Here is a 21,100-nt window from a genome sequence, read left to right as displayed (position 1 = left end):
ATAAATAACATTTTAAACAGTGTTTGTTCTTTGTGTTTCTTCCACGTTGCTTGGAGTCGTTTATATCATCATTTATTTACCAGCGTTGCTACTGTACAACTAATACAACTGATTTAATTATTCACATATTTCTTTGAATTAATGATCGCGTCGGAGAGATCCTTCCCACAGCTGCAGTGTGTTGGCAGCGTTGAGTTGAATATGATAATGAGTTTCCTCTGAGTAGCAGCGAGCCGTCACTCAGCTCGCCTCTGATTCTGTTCCAGCGTCTGCAGCTGAACGCCACGCTGCTGAAAACGCTCGTCACGCCTCTTTGAAACTCACCTTCTCTTCACATTTAAAAAACCTTTTTGAAGCCTGACTTACAGCAGGAAGCATGAATCCTCTAAAACAGAGATATTAGAAATGACATTATTAGCATGCATAGATAAATAAAGACTATTCTTTACTTGGGACGTGTGTTATTATCAGATATTTGCTCTGAGGGGTGAAAAAGGTTTTAAAAAGACTCATAAACCCTAAACCTTGAACACTGGTTTGAATCCATTTGAACCATTTTTGACGTCTGTCAGATTCTTTGCCTTTAGGTGAACATCCTTCTATTTATAACAGAGAGCTGCAGGCTGGCTTCTCATTGGCTGCTCCTCATTAACCTTCCTCTTAGTCTGGAGGCGTTTCCTACACTCACAGGCTGAGGTAATTAAAAACCTGTTGAACCTGCTTTAATTAAACCGTTTAAATGAAGACCTTTAGCTGGTCAGGGCGTCCCCGAGACGTGAGGTTTTAGAGTAACAACAGCATTAATCAGCAGGAGGAGGTTTCCGCTGATTCATCCCGACAAAAAATAAACTTAGTCTGGAAAGTTTGAGACGAAGGTTCTCGGGTTGTTGGTGTCCCCCGTCTGCAGCTGAAAGCCTCGTTTCATGTTATGTTTGTGAATGGAGTACCTCAAGGTTCAGTATTGGGACCTTTGTTGTTCTGTGGTTTTATAAACCAACTCCACTGAAGTTGTTCGTCTTTACGCTGATGATACAGCTGTATTTATCATATCTGTCTGAGGCGACTGTAAAACTCTCCTCCTCCACTTTCTTTTTGTCTTTTATTCCAGTTGCTACAGAGTAAATATGATCTAAAAGGTGGTTTATGCACATTAAGCCCAGACTCTAACCCTAACACCGTAGCCTGACATGCACCTCGCCAGAAATGTAACTACGCGTCACGGCGACGCAGAACACAAGAGCTGTGATAGGTCCTCTTGGTGGTAGCGTGTTTCCTCTTTAGTATTTCTGGCTTTGATTGCTTTGGATCAATAAAGACGGAACACCTGGAGGAAAGGTTAACTGAGGAGGGTCAGAGATACAAACATTTGTACGACTCGTCTTCGGTGAAATTTCGGTGAAGAAGGAAGTAGAAACAAAAATGAACCTGACTGTCAAAAAAGGCACAGCACTAGTGTTTGGGTGACGTTGTTACAGACTGACGAGAGCACAAGTATAAATGACTCTCACCGGTGTAGGCAACGTACGTAGGTTACAGCGTCTATGTCCCACAGAGGAATAAACTGCAATTAAGAGATAATTGAAATAAATTATGGGCTAGAAGGAAGCTTTGAGAGACTCACTGGTAGCAAACAGCAGTAATTTAATGATCTGAAATGACGTATAGCTGATGATCATGTCAACATTCATTCTCTCACTTTTTTACATGCAAAACATTCAGTCTATTGAAATGAATTTAAATAGATACACAATAAAAACTAAAATCTAACTAAAATGAATAGGCCTGTTTTCTGTGTTTTGAGCCTCAAAATGAGAACTAGAACAATCCTAAAGGTTTTAGATTTACTGGTTCCTGTTCTATTATCAGATCATTTAGATTATTTTAACTAATAATAATAATATTGAAACCTTGCTTTCTGATTTTTGCAGTGTAGGAGGATAATGACACGTTGATTTTGTCAGGTGTAATTAATTCACTTCAGTTAAGACTCAAATAAAAAGCTGATGGATTCGTTTGGTGTCTTGTTCGTCCTGAGGCGTTTGACTCGTCTCTCCCTGGTCCTCCTCTCTGAGCGGCTCCTCGTTCCTTCATGTCGTGTCGGTGGCTTCTCTTTTGTCTCATTGACGGAGCTAATGGCCTCTTTTCATCCGTCTCCTCCTCCTCCTCCTCGTGAAGCCGTCACGCCTCCGAACAAACAGCCGAGTGGTTTAATTACTGCTGCTGAGGATGTTGGGACAGCTGGGAAAAAATCCTCCTTCATTTCCCTCTTTACTCTCACAGCGTTAGACGGCAAACACACATTTCACACAACGTCGCCCTGATGGTAAATACTGATAAAACGTGAACAGACTGGGATTCTTTTAATGCAGAAATATATTTGATTAAAAAAAAAAAACTTCTTCAGTTGAAATTGCGTTTTTTCTTTTTGTGGTTGAAGAAGAGGAACCAGAACCCAGTGTGTAACCATGAAGGTCGTCCTCTGTTAGTCAGTAACTAGTGTAATGTGCTTTATGGCAGCGTTGGATGACCAGAACATTTCTGGAGTAGAGAACACAAGGTACGTGTTAGGATGTGTTAGGGTCGTCTGTCACTTTGTGTTTTCCTGGTGTTTCTTCTTCCCTTCTTGTTCTGTGTCTGTGGGCATGGCTGACCTAATTCTCCAACCACGCCTCCATTGATCCTCACCTGCTCTACTCTCACACCTGCATCTCATCATCTCATCAAGCTCCTGTAGTATTTAACTCCAGTTCACCCTCCGTCAGTTCATCGTTGTACCTTTCATGCTCTGCTTGCTATGCTCAGTCTTCACTTGTCTGTTCACCAGCTCTGATCGACCAGCCTGAAGATTGGCTTGCTTTTTATTTTTTTTAGTTTGTCTTGGAAATGAAAGCCTTTGAAAATCCATTCCTGTTGTGGTCTGCATTGTGGGTTCAGCGTCCTGACTAGCGCTAGCTTAACAGTACCAGCTACCCTCTCCACACTACAATGACTTTGACAGAAAGATTTATTGGACTGAATCCAGGAAGACGAGGACAGACTTTAGGAAGCTACAGGAGACCAACTCTAGGACATTTAGGATCAGAGAGGGACCAGGATCTCAATATTAAACGATCAGATCAGAGGAAAAAAAACTGAATCAGGACATCACTGAAAAACAAACATACAATCATAAAGAGGTGCCCCAGAACCTTGGGTAACTCTGATGGGAACTGATTCTGCTCCAAAGATCTGTTGGGCTAATCAGATCCTGTGGGCAGGGCTTAATGTGGTGATAAACAGAAGAGTATCAGTAGTCACACATGTCAGGAAAAAGTTTGTGTCCTTCGGTAAACTACAAGGATAACTGGTTGGACACACAGAAAGAGAAAACACTTCCGTCTGAGCCGAGAATCAAAGAATAATTTTTTAAGTGCTGCTGCTTTCAGCCACTCACACTGAGACGCTCTGAGGTTACTGATAAAACTTTTATTATCATAAGTCACTTTGTCATTGTTTTGCACACAATACTGCATGTTAACACAACAATAGGTCACGTGACTCAACACCTGTCCTCCATCTTGGTTCTCTTTGTTCAACGGGACAAACAAAAGTGCCAGTGAGAACAAATCAGTGTTTTGTGAAAATGACCAGCAACAGGTATTAACGGGGATCAGCAGGTTTCTTTTTAAAGTTTTCTTAAATCTGCTAAATGAAGCTAAAAACTGACAAACCAGACAATAAGTCACAGTTTTTTTTTTTTCAGGGAAACTAGCTGCTGTTATATTCCAGTGTCACACAGTTTACTTCTTCCTGACTGGTAGCCTGGTTTGTTCCCTCTGGGTTTAAAGTGTCTATGGGACATATTCACAAATGAGGTTAATCTGAAATCCAGCCCTGATTAATAGAAGATCCATTCAGCAACAGATACCACACATGGGTTTAAGAAGGAGTTCCTAAGAATTCAGAATCTCACATTGTGTTGACAGGAGCCAGGTGAGGTGGTCTGGACAATATTCTGGCCTATGAACATTTTCTCAACACCTTCACTTAGGGCAACAACCTGGAGGCAACTATATCTCACCTGGGCAAGGAAAACTATGGGAGCTATTGGGAGGACCATTGGGTAGCTTGGTGGTGTACTGCAGCATCAGCAGTAATGTAAACACTTCACTGACCTTTCACAGTGATAATAATGACCTGACTTCAGTACAAGCTGTATTAAAAAGTTAAGCTGACAGGTACAGTTCACTGAAAGTAGTTTCTGGACTCCAAAGGGAACTAGGGCTATCATCAGGTCCTCCTTTATGTAATCTGGATAAGCAGATGTGACTGTTTCAATCATCATAAATAAAACTATTATATTTAAAAAGGATGTAGTGAATCAGTTCCAGAGACATAAAGACAGATGGACAGATGTTGTGCCACAAAGAGACCAAAATCTATCACCATAATCTAGAAAGTTCTCCAAAGATACTCAGTGTTGTGCTTTTAAATCTACTCACATATTTCCGTTTACATGTGAACATGCTTGAGAGTAGAACAGCCCCATCGTCGGGTACATTGTAAACGTCATTATTACTCATATTATTCAACTACCAGGGAACAGAAACCACATGGACCGAGGAGTCCCACATGGAGATTTGCATGCAAAACAACAGTTCATGCATCTGCCTCGCCTTTATGAAAAAACAGAGAGGATGCAGACGTCTGTGAAGGCAGCTCGCTTGTTCATCTGGCAGAGATCCAAAATGCTTTACAACATACGAACCTTACGAAATTTAGCAAAATCTCAATAATCTCTTATAAAAACAAACTGGGACGGGGGTTGGGGGTGGGGGGGGGGGGGGTCATACATTCCTTCATCGACTGTTTCCCTGCCCATCATGCTGTCTGCAGGGAAGCAGCGTTTGAATTGGTCAGTGTTTGTGTGCTTTCCACGTCTGCTAAAAGTCTTCTGAACGCTACAGTCTGTTCAGCCTTCATCGGCCCTGCATGCACAACGGATGCTAAAGGTGCTACAGTTAGCATTTTTAGACATGAAACTTCCGATGAGATGAATTCCTGCCTAATGCTACCGTTAAACCTAATCTCCCCCACAGGAACTGTTTCAGGCTAAAAGACTTCTGAGGAACCAGCTTATTTTACCTGCATTGGTTTACTAAGAAGAACCAAAGTCTAGCTGAAGGATTCGTTTTCGAGCTAAAACGGTCCCTTCAGCCTTTGTAGATTCTGTCCGTACTGACAAGCTACACAACTCTGCGGTCCCTTAGAAAAGCCACTGGAACGAACTGATTCTGGTTTGAAATGTTGTAAATGCTAATGCTAAAATGTTAATGGATCTTTATCGTAAACACTAACACAAACGGTCGGCTACAATTCCCCAGAAGGTCATGCTTCCTAGCTAACACCTTTGATGAAAGAACAAGCGCTTAAAAGACTCTAGAAGAATTACACATGGACGTTGAACTGAACGATATTTACAGAAATGAGTCCCATTCGTCTTTAACTTGGTTCTGATAATGAGATGAGATGAGAACGGCCTCTGTCCCTTCCACTAGAAGTCTTTACAGCAAAACCTCAACCTGAACCTTACATGCATAAATAATTTCCAGAGACCTAACGAGGATCTGAGCTCAGATAGACCTGAACCCAACAGACCAGACCCACAATTCAAAAAACTCAAGATGAACCTGATCTTTATCCTTTAGCTTGTTCCTCGCTAGTTTCCTTCAGTGACTGAGACGGTAAATAACACCATGAACAGTAGTGTACCCTCAGAATGTGACCTCACTCAACCGGACCGACTAGAGTTTGGACTGTGGGTCTCAGAGAAATGAGTGTTTGCTCACTGGTAAAATACTTTGTGTAGCACCTTTAACCTCCACATTAACAATAAACAAGAGACAGTAAACATTTCTCTCAGTCTAAGAGAGGTTGTGCTGTCTGGGGGCAGCAGTGGTGGCGGAGCTCAAGGGCCAAACGGCCTGGAAGACTGGTACTGGCTGGGCACTTTGGGCTTGATGCCCTTGCTGTTGTAGTAGTCAACCACCTGGTTGGGCACTTCTGCTAGAACGCTCTTAGCCAGAGCAGCTGGAGACGCCTGAGAAGGAGAAAGAGAGGACGTCGGTCATGTGGTCATGTGGTACATAGAAAAAACAAAGGCTGCACGTTACAGGTTCCTAGTAAAAGGGCCATTCTGGTAGGTTGGCGTTCGACTGCCTTCACTTCATATTCTAGCTGAATGAGTTCAGAATGATATCATTGCTATCAGGGTGTTTTCTACTATCTAATCACTGAAGTCTGACCTATCCATAGAGACCAGGGTCATAGAGACCAGGGTCATAGAGATCAGGGTCCACAGAGACCAGGGTCATAGAGATCAGAGTCATAGAGACCAGGGTCAGGAACATGGACCTGATGGTTCTGGAGATAGTCCTGATTTATTTGGTCTTCTAAGACAACACTCACCTCCTAGAACCCTCGGGACTTTGAGGTTAATGAAGTGGATTTTTTTCTGTTTTGAAACTAGTTCATCAGCTGGAATGTAAACAGAGTAAAACATTAACCCCCCACCCTCAAAAGAGATTGTCCCTCAAATACATGCACATGCATAATGTAGTGTATCTCCTATTTAACAGATGTTCTGTGTTGTGGTGAACCCTCTAGTTTTTATTTCTTGTCTTCTCTTTAAGGAGCATCATCAGTAGATATTGTCTCTCGGAGAGTTGGTCGTGTTTCAGGTCCAAAGACAGAAAGTCATTCATCACACAGATTAAACCCTGGAGGAAAGACAGAACTAGCGTCTATAAAATGAGTCCAAACTGAGCAGATACATCTCTACTGTCAATAACCTTCAGACGTGTTAAACACTGAAAATTCATTTGAGAGTAATAAAAGATTTCCCAGTTAAGACTGGATGCCAGCTTCCCTCCCCCCACCGTTGTTCCTTCTTCCAGGGTGGAAACTCATTTCATCCTCCTCCTCCACTTCCAATATGCTGTGATCATGAATTTAAAACACTTTCCGCTCTCCTCTTCTTGGCTTATTGCTTTCCTCACATTTCACCATCACCCACAGTTATTTTAGGGTCACACACAGTTATATTTAAGCACTGCATGCTTTTCTATCGAGATACGATTTTTCAAATTAACGCACCATCTGGTGCCCATATTTAGAGGTTTTTAGCTGTTGAACAACAGAGGCAGTGAACAGCTAAATGTGTTTGTGATAATCATTTACACAACACTGCTCCCAGTAACATGAGGGAATGCTTTACAGCAGCTAACATGAATAAATCCAAACAAATGAACATTATGGTGAGAAAAGAGTTCTTAAGGCCAATAAAAACAACTATGAACTAAAGGTAATATTAAGCACATCAGACATTTAGAACACCCTTAGAATTAAAAGGTCTTTTCACTAAAATGTCTTCTAGATCAGATAGTAGAAAACACCCTGATAGCAATGATATCATTCTGAACTCATTCAGCAACCCCTTGACTAGAACTGGACCAAGAGTTTAGAGAAATACCACAAAGGTTCTAGTAACAATAGAACCAGGCCCACTCTCCATTTGGACATGTGGAGAACCAAAGAACCCAAAGTGTTCCACGTTGGGTTTTTACCTCTTGAAAGTGAATCTGGCTCCAAAATCCTCCTGATTCCACTACAGGAGGCAACGTACACACAATTCAACCTTTGGACATTTTATTTCTCCTGGACATCATCACATTCTACCATTGTGATCATTATACAATCCAGAAGAAGATGGAGATTTAATGATGATTCATTTTTGTGAGCACATTTCAGGGAATCAGGAATATCTTGAATTATCATTATTTTAGTTGGACTCAGTGTGTAATCATGGCATGTAGGAATTCGTGTCCAACAATAAAGGTGCTGCTGTAACAATGACAGAAAACTCATCTAGGAAACAAGTTGTTTTCCTGACAGCCTTCTTGGCCTCCGATGTTGCTGGTGCTTTCTCATTTAGTTGCTGTAAGTTGCTTTAGTCTGTGATGTACGTACTGCAGTGAAATATATCAACCAGTTTGGTGGAGTTTGTGCTCAGCAATATCAGCAAAGCAAATAGAAACAGATGAAAGAATAATGGAACTGAAATCATGCCATGAGGAACTCCTCAGGAAGGAGGAACTTCCAACAGAAAGCTCAAACACAGAGACGATTTAGTTTTGTCCATTAACAGATTTGGGAATTCGTTTTCACTTCGACCAACCAGGGACTCACATGTTTGAAGTTGCGGAAGGGGACAAACTGGACGATGTCCCGGAGGACGGGCTCTCCTTTGGGCGACCGAAGGATCCCGTCGTCGCCGTCTAACATCTGCATGTCGCTGAAGTCGGCGTTCCCGATACCGACGATGATTACGGACATGGGGAGGTGGGAGGCCTGCACAATGGCCTCCCTCGTGTCGGCCATGTCGGTGATGACGCCGTCCGTCAGGATGAGCAGGATGAAGTATTGCTGGAAGAGGAATGTCGAGAGAAACAATCAAAGAAGTTCAACTAAAGAGATCCAAAATAAATCAGGAGTATCTTCAGATCAGGTTCATGACTCTGGTCTCTAAGCATATATCAGACTTCCTGTCTCTTTCTGTGAAGGTGCCACAGGCTGAAGTTTAACTGGTGGTGTGGATAAATCCTGTCTCACCATGGCCTCTTTGGTGTGGACCTCCTGTGAGGCCGAGTTGGCGACCTTCTGGATGATGGGGGCGATGTTGGTGGGGCCGTAGAGCTGCAGCTTGGGTAGGCAGGCCTGGTACGCCTCCACCACACCCTGGATACCTGACAGGACACAAACATTGAAACTCTCATCACAAACATCACAGATCCAGAGAAGTCCCTGGTTCCCAAAAAGACCTATGATCAGAGAAGGGTTTGGCAAAACAAAAACTGCCAGTCGATGTCAGATTCACAAAGCTTTGGTCTTCCTTTTATAGAAGAAAGCAGAAGATGCTGGATGCTTTCCAAGAACTTGTCATTATAGACAAGTTTCATCTTCGTCATCTTTGCAAGTTGACTGAAATGGACTCTATGTGTCGTTGGTGCCATCAGAACCAGACTGGTTTGGGATAAGTTGGTCCTGACCTGTACCTGCCTAATATTGTTTATTTCCCTTTTGGTCCCTAAAACAGCCCTGACCCAGATCCTTTAAATCCTGCTTTAAGTTGAGAGGTGGAGCCTCCATGAATCAGGATTCAGGACGTCCCACAGATGCTGGACTGGACTGAGATCTGGTTCCAGGAAGCATCAGGGAATCCTGTCTCCATCAGAGGAGACAGAGGAGAGGGAGGAGCTACAAGACAAAGGAAGATGGATGAAGGACCCAAGGTCTCCCAGCAGAACATGGACCAAACATCACACTGACTCCACCCTCTTCTACCCATAATGCACCCTGGTGTCATGTATTTGAGGTAAATGATGCACAAAGACGTTAAAGTTAATAAATTAATTTTCAATATCCTTTGTGTTATTTGTGATAAATAAATAAAGTGTTATGTTAAATCTTTATCTGTGGTTCTGTGAGGTTTGTGGACTCTGGAGGACAGACTGCAGACTGGAGGACGGCCCGTCTGGACGTGCTGAGCGGCGTCCCATCATGCCCGGAGGCAGCACTGATGTGATTTAGTGTCTGAAGGTCACTGAGAACACAACCTCCTTCACATGAACACACACTCAGACTTAATGAAGTGTTCGGTGTCTCTCTGAGCTGATCAGTGACCTTTAGCAGCCAAGAGGGCGAGAGACCTTCAAGAGTCTGTTTCTCTCTCTCTCTCTCTCTCTCAGCCAATAAACACTAAATAAGGAGGAAGTGGAAACACATGTGAACGTCCTGTTAACACGGAGGAAACATGGAAACATCTCACCTGTTCAGGTAAAAGGATACGATGCTGCTATCTGTTAGAACCTCTTGTGATGCTTCTAACTAATCTCTTTCTCCTGCTTTCAGTCTGTGTGCTATGCTAAGCTAAGCTAAAGGTATCCCAGACACACATCCTTCCTGAAAGATCATTTTTCCTTTAAACATGACTTTGGTTTCAGTAATATTCAAAACGCTCTTCACTCTATTTAGCTTAGCATGAATGCTTGTTAGGTTTGAAATCAGTGCTGGTAAGCTCTAGGGTCCTGGGAGGTGAAGCTCGCCTAAAAAGACCAAATCAATCAGGATCAGGTCACATGCATGACCCCGGAAAAGAGTTTAGAGAAATACCACAAAGCACACATGTTCTACTAAGGTTCTAGTAAAAAAAAAAAAAAGTGTTCCACGTTGGGTTCTTACCTCTTGAAAGTGAATCTGGCTACAAAATCCTCCTGATTCCACTACAGGAGGCAACGTACACACAATTCAACCTTTGGACATTTTATTTCTCCTGGACATCATCACATTCTACCATTGTGATCATTATACAATCCAGAAGAAGATGGAGATTTCCGAGTTCATTGGGTGGAAAAGGTTAAATTCATGGTCAACGTCTGGACTAACACCTGAGTCACCTGGAGACGTCAGCCTCCTGATCGATGGGGCTCCTTCGACCGGCGGCCTTGTCGCCATCAAACTAATTCTCACATCAAAGAGTGGCGGCCACGCTCGGACTTCTGAGGCTCCCTGCCAAATATCTGAGTCGTGTTTCTTTCTGTTTTTCTGTTCAAAGACAGAAGAGAATCAAAGCACCTACCTGCACACTCCGGGTTCTCCTCGTTAAAATTCACAGCAAAGTCGTGGGAGACCTGCAGAGGAAGGGGGGAGGAGGGGGGAGGAGGGGGGAGGAGGGGACACAGGAAGTCTGTTTGATGTCTGCATCAAAAAAATAAAAGAACTTCAACAATGAAATAAGCACTCTCCGTCTCCTCGCCTTCATCATTTTTTCGCAGCCTTTCATTTTCTTCTTGACATCTAATCTGAGGCGCTGAAGCACTGATCCTCCTCCTGATCACTCTCAGGACGGGTGGCTCGCTGCTCTCTGGCTGTACAGGAAGTGTCAATCACTCCCTGGTTTCTAGGGGCAACGGTCCACGGGACGATGCTGCGTTGAGGTTTGAGGGTTGTTGAATCATGAGCTTTACTTCCCCCGGTGAAGGATCTCATGTGTGGAACTGAAGCTGTTTCTCATTTTGCAGCATTTAGAGGAAATACGCTCTCCCTTGCCAGTTTATTAGGTACACCAGTCAGTGCATTCTGATATAAATGTCCCTTCATGACTTCATGAATGTTCAGTTGATGCTGAACGTGTTTTTGCTCTTTTTGTTTAATCTTTTTCTTTCTTTTAACACTTCTTTAAGATCATTTATTCTTTACAGTGTAGATGTTCAGAGTTTGCTTTTAGATTTTGTGTTTTTGGTTTGTGTCCTCGATGCCTTATCATTTTCAAGATTTAAAACTAAACGTGTTTTATATTATTTTGTTCCATTGTGAAGTGACCTGAGCTTCCAAAGCTGAATCCGTCTGATTACACATTAACTCAGTATTCAGTAAGAACCTTCTGTATAATCTTGTTCTATCTTTAACTTTAATCAGACGATGACACTTATTTGCAGGCAGCGCGCTCTGAATGGAGCTAATCAGTACTTTTAGAAGATTTTATGAATAAAGCGTCAGACAAGCGGCGGCCAGGCGCTGCAGGGGATCATGGGAAAGGAAGCGAGGGGGCAGGAGGTGCTGCTGTTCAACCCGGTGGCACCCTGGGGCGACGAGGACAGGGAGGCGGGCAGTTAATCACAGACTTCTGACCGGGTCGGCTTCACCTCCAGCCCCCCACCCCCGGCCCGCTGACAGAATGCATGCTGGGAGAGACGGCGAGCAGAGCAGCTGAATTACCTTGTAGTCAGGAGGGATTCGAGCTCCGAAGCCGAACGCCGGGAACATTTTGTCGCTGAGGGGGAAAGAAAAAAAAGAGACGGGGTAAAAATGGAAAAGAGTTTGTGATTGGCTGCCAGCAGGAGTTAATAACGACCTCTGTCAGGCTTCCACTGCTTCAACGGTTAACAAAGAAATGATTGGCTGAAAAATGATTACTTCCTGCTCAGTGAAAGAACAGAACTGACTATTATTATTATTATTATTATTATTATCACCATGTCCTCTGTGGAGGAGACATTTAGACGAACAAACTGACAACAAACAGGTCCAGGTGTGAACACTGATCTGGTCTCTAGAGTCCAGGTTAAACAGGTCCAGGTGTGAACACTGATCTGGTCTCAAGAGTCCAGGTTAAACAGGTCCAGGTGTGAACACTGATCTGGTGTCAGTCCACATGTGGAGGTGGTCTGGGACACATGGACAGGTGAGACCAGGTGTTGATGTGATGTCTGAATGGAGTCATTGTTGAGTGGTTAGCCTAGCGTAGCATAGAGACTGGTAGTGGAATGAATCAGATGGTTAAGGGGCACGTAAGGCTGACTGTTGTCTGGTTTTGTTTTGTTTTTTTAAACACAGCAACTTGTTTCCTCTTTTAATATAAATGAATAAAGTCATGACCTAAAATGATCAGCTGACTGATTTCTGTTTTATTCTTTGAAATGTTGACGTTTGTGGTTTGTCTTTTAAATGAAAAGGCTGAACGTTGGTTTATCTCCAGACTCTTTAGTTTAATTGTCTAAACATTAATTCAGTTTTTACCACAGAGTCACTTTGGCTCCGTTTGTTGTTTAGTTTAATAAAACTGATTTAACTCTCTCCTCCTTTCATTGATTTCTTATCAACCTGTACTTTATTTTCCACTTATTCTTATGTGACATTTCTGCATCAACAGATCGACTCAGAGACACAACACATGGACGTCAACACGTCTCTGCTTATCTTCATTTGCTAAGCGTGACATTTGACAGTCTTAGTCTTCAGTCTGACTCTGGTGTGGATTTCTAACCTCGCTGGAGTCACCAGTGCTCTAAGGTGTAAACTCCAGTAGATAGATCAGTGGGTGTACTGTGATGGAGAATCAAATTTAAAACATTATAACTTGGGGGGGGGGGGGGGGGGGGGGGGGGACTGTGGAGGAGGAGGACGTTCAAATATTAAAAATATCTGCAGAAAGAAACGAGACGCTCTCAGATCTGAAAGACTTCAGAGGAGGATAAACTGAGACCTTAATGAAAATGTAATACGGTAAAAGCCTGCGTGGGACAGAGAGTGATCCTGGAGGATCTCAGCCACGACAAGAAAACTGTCAGCTTCTAAATCCTGATCCTGAGAAGATGTGAAGACAGAATTAAAATCCTCGTCTGAATAAAACACTGAGACCAGAGAGACTGAACCCGGCTCTGCTGGACTCACCTGTCGTAGTCCTGGCAGATCTCTCCCACGGCCACCAGAGCCTTCAGGTACTCGTTGGGTTGGTAGGGGTGGATGTAGTGCAGGGAGCAGCTGTTACGAGGGTCTCCGTTAGAGGCCGTGAAGTCGATGGCGACCTGGAGAGAGAGAGCGACCAATCAGAGAACAGAATCAACATAGGAACAACCAACCAGGGACCAGATGAATGCCAGGTCCAGAAGTGTCCCAGCAGAACATTGAACTGTCACAAGATGGTTTAAATGTTGCTCACTTCTCCTGTCAGTGGCAAAAGCATCACAAGTAGATCTAAGATGATCCACAACAACATGAAGACAGGACCAGAGAGAAGGAGGAGAAGAAGAAGAAGAAGAAGAAGAAGAAGCGTCCTTTGTGTCTCTTAGTTTTGAGGACATGGTTTAAAATCAGCACCAAGACACTGTGGCCTTTAGACTGGTTACCCTTCACTTGATAATAATGATTAAACATATTTTGTCTGTTCTTTTAAATCAGTAACGATCAGCTGATATTAATAATAATAATAATAATGATCCAGCTCCAACATGAGACATTAACATTAACCGTGTTATTCTCTAGTCAAACATCAGACGCCAGATATCAGTGTTGAGCTTTATGAAATATTCAGAGGACTGATGTGGACACGTGTCTCCGTCAGGCTGCTGTCCCTGAACGTTTGAATGTTTCATGTTGAGGACCATCAGTCTCTGGAGCTGAAGACGTCGGCGTCTCATTCTGCTTCACACACGTTTGTTTCCTCTCGTAGTCAAACACAAACACTTGTTTTATGAACCTGAAGTCCTCTGATGGGAAACTGAACCAGGACAGACGTCCTCACATGTGTTTGACATGTTGTCCTGGTTCCAGGTAACACACCTGAGAAATCCTCCTGCAGGTGTTTGTCACTGTTCATGACGTTCATAGACGTCCTCCATCACTTCAGACTTTCACCTCATTTAACTCTGAACTCAACCAGACTCTAGTTAGTGACTGAGACTGAGACGTAAATAAACTGCACTGATCCACAAGACAAACTGTCACAGCAGCTTATATACAAACAATAAGAAATAAAAACTGATAGAAAATAGATGTACTATAGTTCATAAAATAAAACACAATAAAAAAGATTAGCATTTATACAAATCTGCCAGAAATAGAAATAGAAGTAAACACACACCAGATACACAGGACGGATGATGATGAGGTGTAATAATAAAACTAAAGCTTCAGACAGAGACGTGTCTCATCATCATGTGGTTTCACTAAATAAACAGAAATAGATCTGAGACCAGAAAAGAGCCAGAAGATGATGAACAGGACCAGAGAGAGAAGAGACGACAACGACGAGACCTTTAACTCTGAAACAGTTTCACATTTAACCCTCCATCATCCATCCATCCTCTCTCTCTCTCTCAATTCAAATTCAAATTCAAATTCAAAATTGGCTTTATTGGCATGAAAGTTTCTTAAAAAAACAATATTGCCAAAGCAGAGCATTAAAGTACAATACAATAAATCAAAGATATATACATTATGAACATTCTATTAGTTATATACAGTGTGTGTGTGTGTGTGTGTGTGTGTGTGTGCCTCGATCACTCACTGTCCCTCAGGGTGTGGCATGTTAACACATACTGGGCAGCAAGGTGTGCCCGCTCTCTCTCTCTCTCTCCCTCTCTCTCTCTCTCTCTCTCTCTCTCTCTCTCTCTCTCTCTCTCTCTCTCTCTCTCTCTCTCCCTCTCTCTCTCTCTCTCTCTCTCTCCATCAGGCCGGTCTAACTGGTCAGACCCCAGTGAGGGATCCCAGCCCAGTAACTGGGACACCGGAGTGGAGGCTGCCTGGGCACGTCACCATGGAAACGGTAGCCAAGGCGACGGCACCCAGGACGTTTTTTTTTTTTTTTTTTTTTAACCCCTCGGAGGCGAGAGGACGAAGACGAAACGGGACGAGGACCCCAACGTGACCCGTGTGTGTGTTTGTCTGTGTTTGTGAGGACCAGCTGGTCAGTGGTTGGACAAAGAAGAGTCCAGATTACAGTGTGTGTGTGTGTGTGCGTGTGTGTGTGTGTGTGCGTGCGTGTGTGTGGGTGGGTGTGTGTGTGTGTGGGTGTGTGTGTTCTCACTGTGAACTGGATCTGACAGCCTCCCATGATGTAATCCAGGAACGAGTGCATCTTAATGATCTGTGAACACAAGAAGAAAAGAGAAAAGAGTCGTGAGTTTAAATATTTAAAGGTTGAAAAACTAAAGCAGCGTTCCATCAACATTTTTCTAAAATCCTTTTTCCCTAATTTCAGAGAGTCGACAAAGAACCCAACGAACACACGAGACAGAAATATTAGACTAAAATGAGCCAATATTACATATCAGAGATGTGAGGAAGTAGAGCTGCTGTCTTTCATTGTGTTTTATTCTTCTGTTATTTCTGCTTTTATTTTGTTAACCGTTTCCTTCTGTCTTCTAGTCAGCTTGTCCTTCCTGTGTCTTCCCTCTTTGTGATTGTCTCTCCGTCCTGATTGTCTTCACCTGTGTCTCATCACCCATCATGTACATATCAGTCCTCTGACAGGTCGTCCTGTCCTGTCCAGTGGAACTAGCTCTGTCTCAGCCTGGTTCTGATCACGTCTTAGTTTTCTTTGTTTATTTAATATTTTGTTATTTTTACCTCATGAAGACAGATTCTTAGTTTTTATCCTCAGAAATAAAGACGGAGAACGTCTTCTCTGAGCATCTGGGTTCAAACTTTGTACCGTTGTGACACTGAAATGTTTTCGGTAACTGCTGATCAGTCGTCTGCAGCAGCTTGGAGGAATTTTAGCTCATGTTAGTGAAGCTCTAGTGTTAATGTTGATGTCATCACATAATTAGAGTCCATCTGTTCAGAGATGAACCAACACTGCATCATTCCAGCATCAGAACCTCATCCCTCCATCAAACATGGGGGTGCTAATGTCCTGGTTTGGGCCTGTTCTGCTGCATCTGGACCAGGACGGCTTGTCATCATTGATGGACCAATGAATTGTGAATTCTACCAGTGAACTCTAAAAGAAAATGTCAGGACATCTGTCCATGAGCTGAATGTGAAGAGAAACTGGGTCATGCAGCAAGACAACGAGAACCAAGAACACAAGTGGTTCTACAAAAGAACGGTTAAAGAAGAACAAGATGAATGTTTAGGAACGGCCAAGTCAAAGTCCTGACCTTAATCCAATAGAAATGTTGTGGAAGGACCTGAAGCAAGCAGTTGATGTGAGGAAACCCACCAACATCTCAGAACTGAAGTGGTTCTGTTCTGAGGAATGGGCTAAAATTCCTCCAAGCTGCTGTAGACCTCTGATCAGATCAGCAGTTGACCGTAAACCGGATACTGAAAACAAGGACATACTGTTGATTTGTAATAGATGCAGTTTGGTCTGGATGCTTTACAGCTGCTTTGATTTGTGACAAGAAAATAAATTTAAGGAAATGTTTTTAAATGATCAGATATTTGAATGAAATGAATAAATCATTTCTTCACGTATATTTTCAAGACAAGATCTCTTCCTGACAGAATCTGACATATAATAAAACCCAAATGAACATCTGGAGCCATATTTCAGGAGGTCTATCTGGGGCTGTGGTTTTCCTCGGTGTGCTGCCGTTGTGGGGGCCCCTGGCTCGCTGATAGCGGCCCCCCGGCTGTTTTGACAGAATGAGATCAGAGTAAATGTTGAGCCGTCTACAGCCGGACGATCATTAAACATCAGCTGATGTAAGGAGGGCAGTCGTTACCCGCCGTCCGTGGCTTGATCTCATTCTGTCATCTCAACACTGAGTGGCCTCCCGCTCCTCTAAAGCGTTTGGTTTCATTTCCTCTTCCAGTCACATTCCTCCATCCATCAGCTGTAAATTACCTCGCCGCCTCACAGCGCCTCAGTAATTTGTTTCCGTGTTGTGCTACACTTCATTCAGACGTCGCTCTTTTCAGAGCGGCCGTTAAATCATTCTGAAGCGGGAGCTCTTCATGTGTCGAGTGCCATTAGGCTAAATGTTATCCGGCCTTCATTCAGCCGCAGGATTCCCCAGACTCCCCTCGCTGCCGTCTGAGCGCCATTCAGCAACGTCTGGCAGGAAATGTCAGGTTAGTCCGGCGGCTCAGCGCTAAATAATTGGTTCTTGTAACAGGCTGTCAGCCCAACGACAACATCAACCTCAGAGAAAACAAGACGAGCAGGTGGAGGTGGATGTCTGAGCCGTGAGACGAGGCCAGCGTGTCAGTCACCTTGCACTGGTTCAGGATGACAATCCCAGAGTTCTTGTAGTTCTTCTTCTTGACTTTGTATTTGGGATTGATGCACGGCCACTGCACCTGCAGCACACAGAGGAACACCTTCAGGTCATCAGGTCAAACACAGGAAGCAACAAAACATTCAAATATATTCCAGTGAGTTTTTTTGAGAAGACGTTTGAAACGTCTTCTCAAAAAAACTCTACAAGTCCAGTTGCCTTTTTTAACCTTTGTTGAATATAACTCCAAGTTATTAATGTTAATACACATTTTGCACCTATAATATAGATTCACTTCTGTCTCTATTGCTTCTACATTTGCTCATATTATTTTATTTTTAATGTTTTAATTTTCTTTTTCCTCTGGTTCTCAGGAGTGTTTTTTATATGCAACTGAGCAACTGTGACCAAACAATTTACCTTGTGGATGAATAACGTCTAAGACCAAGGTCAACATGGCTCCACTGGTTAAGAATCTGAGACAGAGTTTGGTTAATCACCTCCACAAGTAAGAAAGGTCTGCACCACAAAGTTTTTATTTTATATAAAAGTACAAATGTCTTACTGAGAGTTAAACAGAGAAAAGAAGAAAGTTTCCTGACGATGCTCTGGAGAGAAGTGAAACAGAAGTGGGCCTGAAATGTTTTTTAAAAGGGACGAGATGAACAGCCGTCGTCTCCAGAGAGCGTTTTATTCTGGGCTTGTTTGTTACCTTAAAGAAGCAGCTTCTATCAGTGTGTTTACTGGAGTCTGTTTAACGGGGGAACATGAGGAGCTGCTGGGAACAAACATTATTGGTATTATTGGTTCACTTTCTTCCATTATTAAAAGGATGTGAGAAGCCTTGGAGTGGAGTGAGGCTGTTGTTGTCGTTGTATTTGTTGAACAGCATCAACTCATTTCCTGTAAAACAAAATAACTCCAGAGGAAACAGAACCCAAACAAACAAATGAAACAGAAATATTCATCATTTGTTCATATCATGTCCTCCTTGTGTCCAGTATCTGCTGTGACCTCCTTGTCACTAAATGTTTCTGGTAACTGCTGATCAGTGGTCTACAGCAGCTTGGAGGAATTTTAGCCCATTCCTCAGAACAGAACCACTTCAGTTCTGAGATGTTGGTGGGTTTCCTCACATCAACTGCTTGCTTCAGGTCCTTCCACAACATTTCTATTGGATTAAGGTCAGGACTTTGACTTGGCCGTTCCTAAACATTCATCTTGTTCTTCTTTAACCGTTCTTTTGTAGAACCACTTGTGTTCTTGGTTCTCGTTGTCTTGCTGCATGACCCAGTTTCCAGAGGTGGAAAGTAACGAAATACATTTACTCACGTTACTGTATTGAGTAGTTTTTTTGTGTATTTTGTATTTTTCAAGTAGTTTTTAAAATCGGTAATTTAAATTTTACTTGATTACGTTTTGAGTGAAGTATTGTATTTCGCTACATTACAAATCCCATCCCATAACGAAAACCGAAAAAAAAATCGCGCCCGGAACCACGTAGTGAGTGCCGTATGGTCAGCATGTAGGCTACCACTACCAAGCGCCAAGTCTTTCTGTAGGAGATTGAGAACGAGATGGAGGTGGATCAGAAGAGCGACGACGGTTCAGAGACAGTTTGATTGACAGTTGATTATTTGAAAAAGTTTTATGGGATGGTCAGAACTAAAATTGCACATTATACCTTTCTAAGGGTCTTACATGTCATGTGTGACATGTGTTATGTTGTCATTACATGTGTATACATTTGTATAGATTTTTATACATTTGTATAGATTGTTCTTTAATTAAAAACTAAACAGTTTTGGATGTATGACCCCTTGTCCTATTTTCACTACATGGGAGAGATCCCCCGCCCCGTTCTACAGGTTTTTTTTTTAAATGTAACTAAGTAACTTTTACTTAAAATACATTTTAAATTAGCTACTTATTACTTTTACTTGAGTAATTTTTCAGATGGGTAATTTCATTTGTACTTGAGTAATATTTCATCCAAGTATTGGTACTTTTACTTGAGTACGATATTTTAGTACTTTTTCCACCTCTGCCAGTTTCTCTTCACATTCAGCTCATGGACAGATGTCCTGACATTTTCTTTTAGAGTTCACTGGTAGAATTCACAATTCATTGGTCCATCAATGAGGACAAGCCGTCCTGGTCCAGATGCAGCAGAACAGGCCCAAACCAGGACATTAGCACCCCCATGTTTGATGGAGGGATGAGGTTCTGATGCTGGAATGATGCAGTGTTGGTTCATCTCTGAACATGGCGCCAAGACAGACTCGAGCACCGACATTAACTTCTGATCCTAGAGCTTCACTAACAGACTAAAAATGTCTCCTTGCTGCTGTAGGTGACTGATCAGCAGTTACCAGAAACGTTCTTGGTTCATCTGTTCATTTCCATCAATGTTAGACTTTTGTTCCTCGTGTCTTTTATCTACTTGTATACTTCATTGTTCCGGCTTGTTGGACTCTATCTTGATTCATCCTGTTCTGACTCTGCAGCTGCTTCTGTTTTCCATCTCATGTTAAACTTCCAGAGCACTCTCAGCTCTTTAGAGTCGTTTCATTTCTGAAACACTGCGTGACTTCTCTTCTCAAACGTCGCCACATGCTCCAAATAAATTTCACTCACTTTCCAAACAAATTGCAAAACTGATGAGTAGAAAAATTTCCAATCTTCCATTTCCATCCCATTTAGCATCAGACTGTGGAGGTAATTTACAGCTAAAAGCATAATTTCCAGGAAACTATGAGGACGATGTGTTGGAAATTAGAGGCCTGGAGGCCCCGCTGACCTCCTCTGTGCCTCATGGTGCCGTCATTATTTCTCCTCATCATTCAGTTTTCTGTTTTTTAACAGCTTCTACAAAGTGAATATTTGTCAGTTTGGACACTTTTCTATTATATTTTGTAACATCACTCATCAGTTAGAAAACATAAAACATTTTATAGTTTTCTTTTTACTTTAGAAGAAAAGATAATAATAATTAAATATAGTTCATTGTATTTATTTCACACAGGATCTTTCTTATTTTTGCCTTTTCAGTTTCTGTTTTTGTTCAAAGATGGACTCAAATAATTAGTTGTATGTGTCTCTGACTTTCTTTCTGAGCTGGTAAATATATATTCTATAGATTATTTAGAGTCATTTAATTGTAATAATAACTTCTCATTAGGTTGAACAGAAAAATCACATAAATATCTAAAAACATGAAATAAATGAATACATCTTCTAAGACAACATTTGAATCTTTTAAATAATCAGTTTATTAAATAAAAAAAAAAAAGAAATGGCTTAAACTATTTAAAATGACCACATCTATATCTGCTGTATCATCTGGTTTTACTCTAACATTATGTATAAAGTATGACGTTACTGTAGGCTGAGTCAATAAAGTAAATATTCATATTGAAATATAAGTAATGACATAAATTATATGCTTAACATAACTTTTTCTATATTAGCAAAGATTTCCCTGAAAACAATGAACTCGAAAGTCGATGAAGGCGGCCATTTTGGAAACGGCTGCCAAAAGCTAGTGACTGCAG

General features: G+C 42.2%; 1 protein-coding gene across 1 annotated transcript in view; it reads right to left on the bottom strand.

Moving 5' to 3' along the window:
* Window positions 1-5,565: 5,565 nt before the first annotated feature.
* Window positions 5,566-21,100, bottom strand: part of cpne4a (copine IVa) — a gene marked incomplete at its 5' end in the record, with an annotated part of 36,331 nt that continues 20,796 nt past the window's right edge. The window contains 8 exons of the mRNA XM_084556917.1: window positions 5,566-6,079; window positions 8,227-8,463; window positions 8,650-8,783; window positions 10,676-10,727; window positions 11,815-11,869; window positions 13,270-13,403; window positions 15,404-15,463; window positions 17,542-17,628. Coding sequence (XP_084413043.1) covers window positions 5,948-6,079; window positions 8,227-8,463; window positions 8,650-8,783; window positions 10,676-10,727; window positions 11,815-11,869; window positions 13,270-13,403; window positions 15,404-15,463; window positions 17,542-17,628 — 891 coding nt within the window. The 3' untranslated portion in view covers window positions 5,566-5,947. The remainder of the gene's footprint in view (window positions 6,080-8,226; window positions 8,464-8,649; window positions 8,784-10,675; window positions 10,728-11,814; window positions 11,870-13,269; window positions 13,404-15,403; window positions 15,464-17,541; window positions 17,629-21,100) is intronic.

This window comes from Chelon labrosus, assembly GCF_963514085.1.
Source record: "Chelon labrosus genome assembly, chromosome: 12".
Taxonomy (NCBI): domain Eukaryota; kingdom Metazoa; phylum Chordata; class Actinopteri; order Mugiliformes; family Mugilidae; genus Chelon; species Chelon labrosus.
This window is presented reverse-complemented; position numbering and strand designations above follow the sequence as displayed.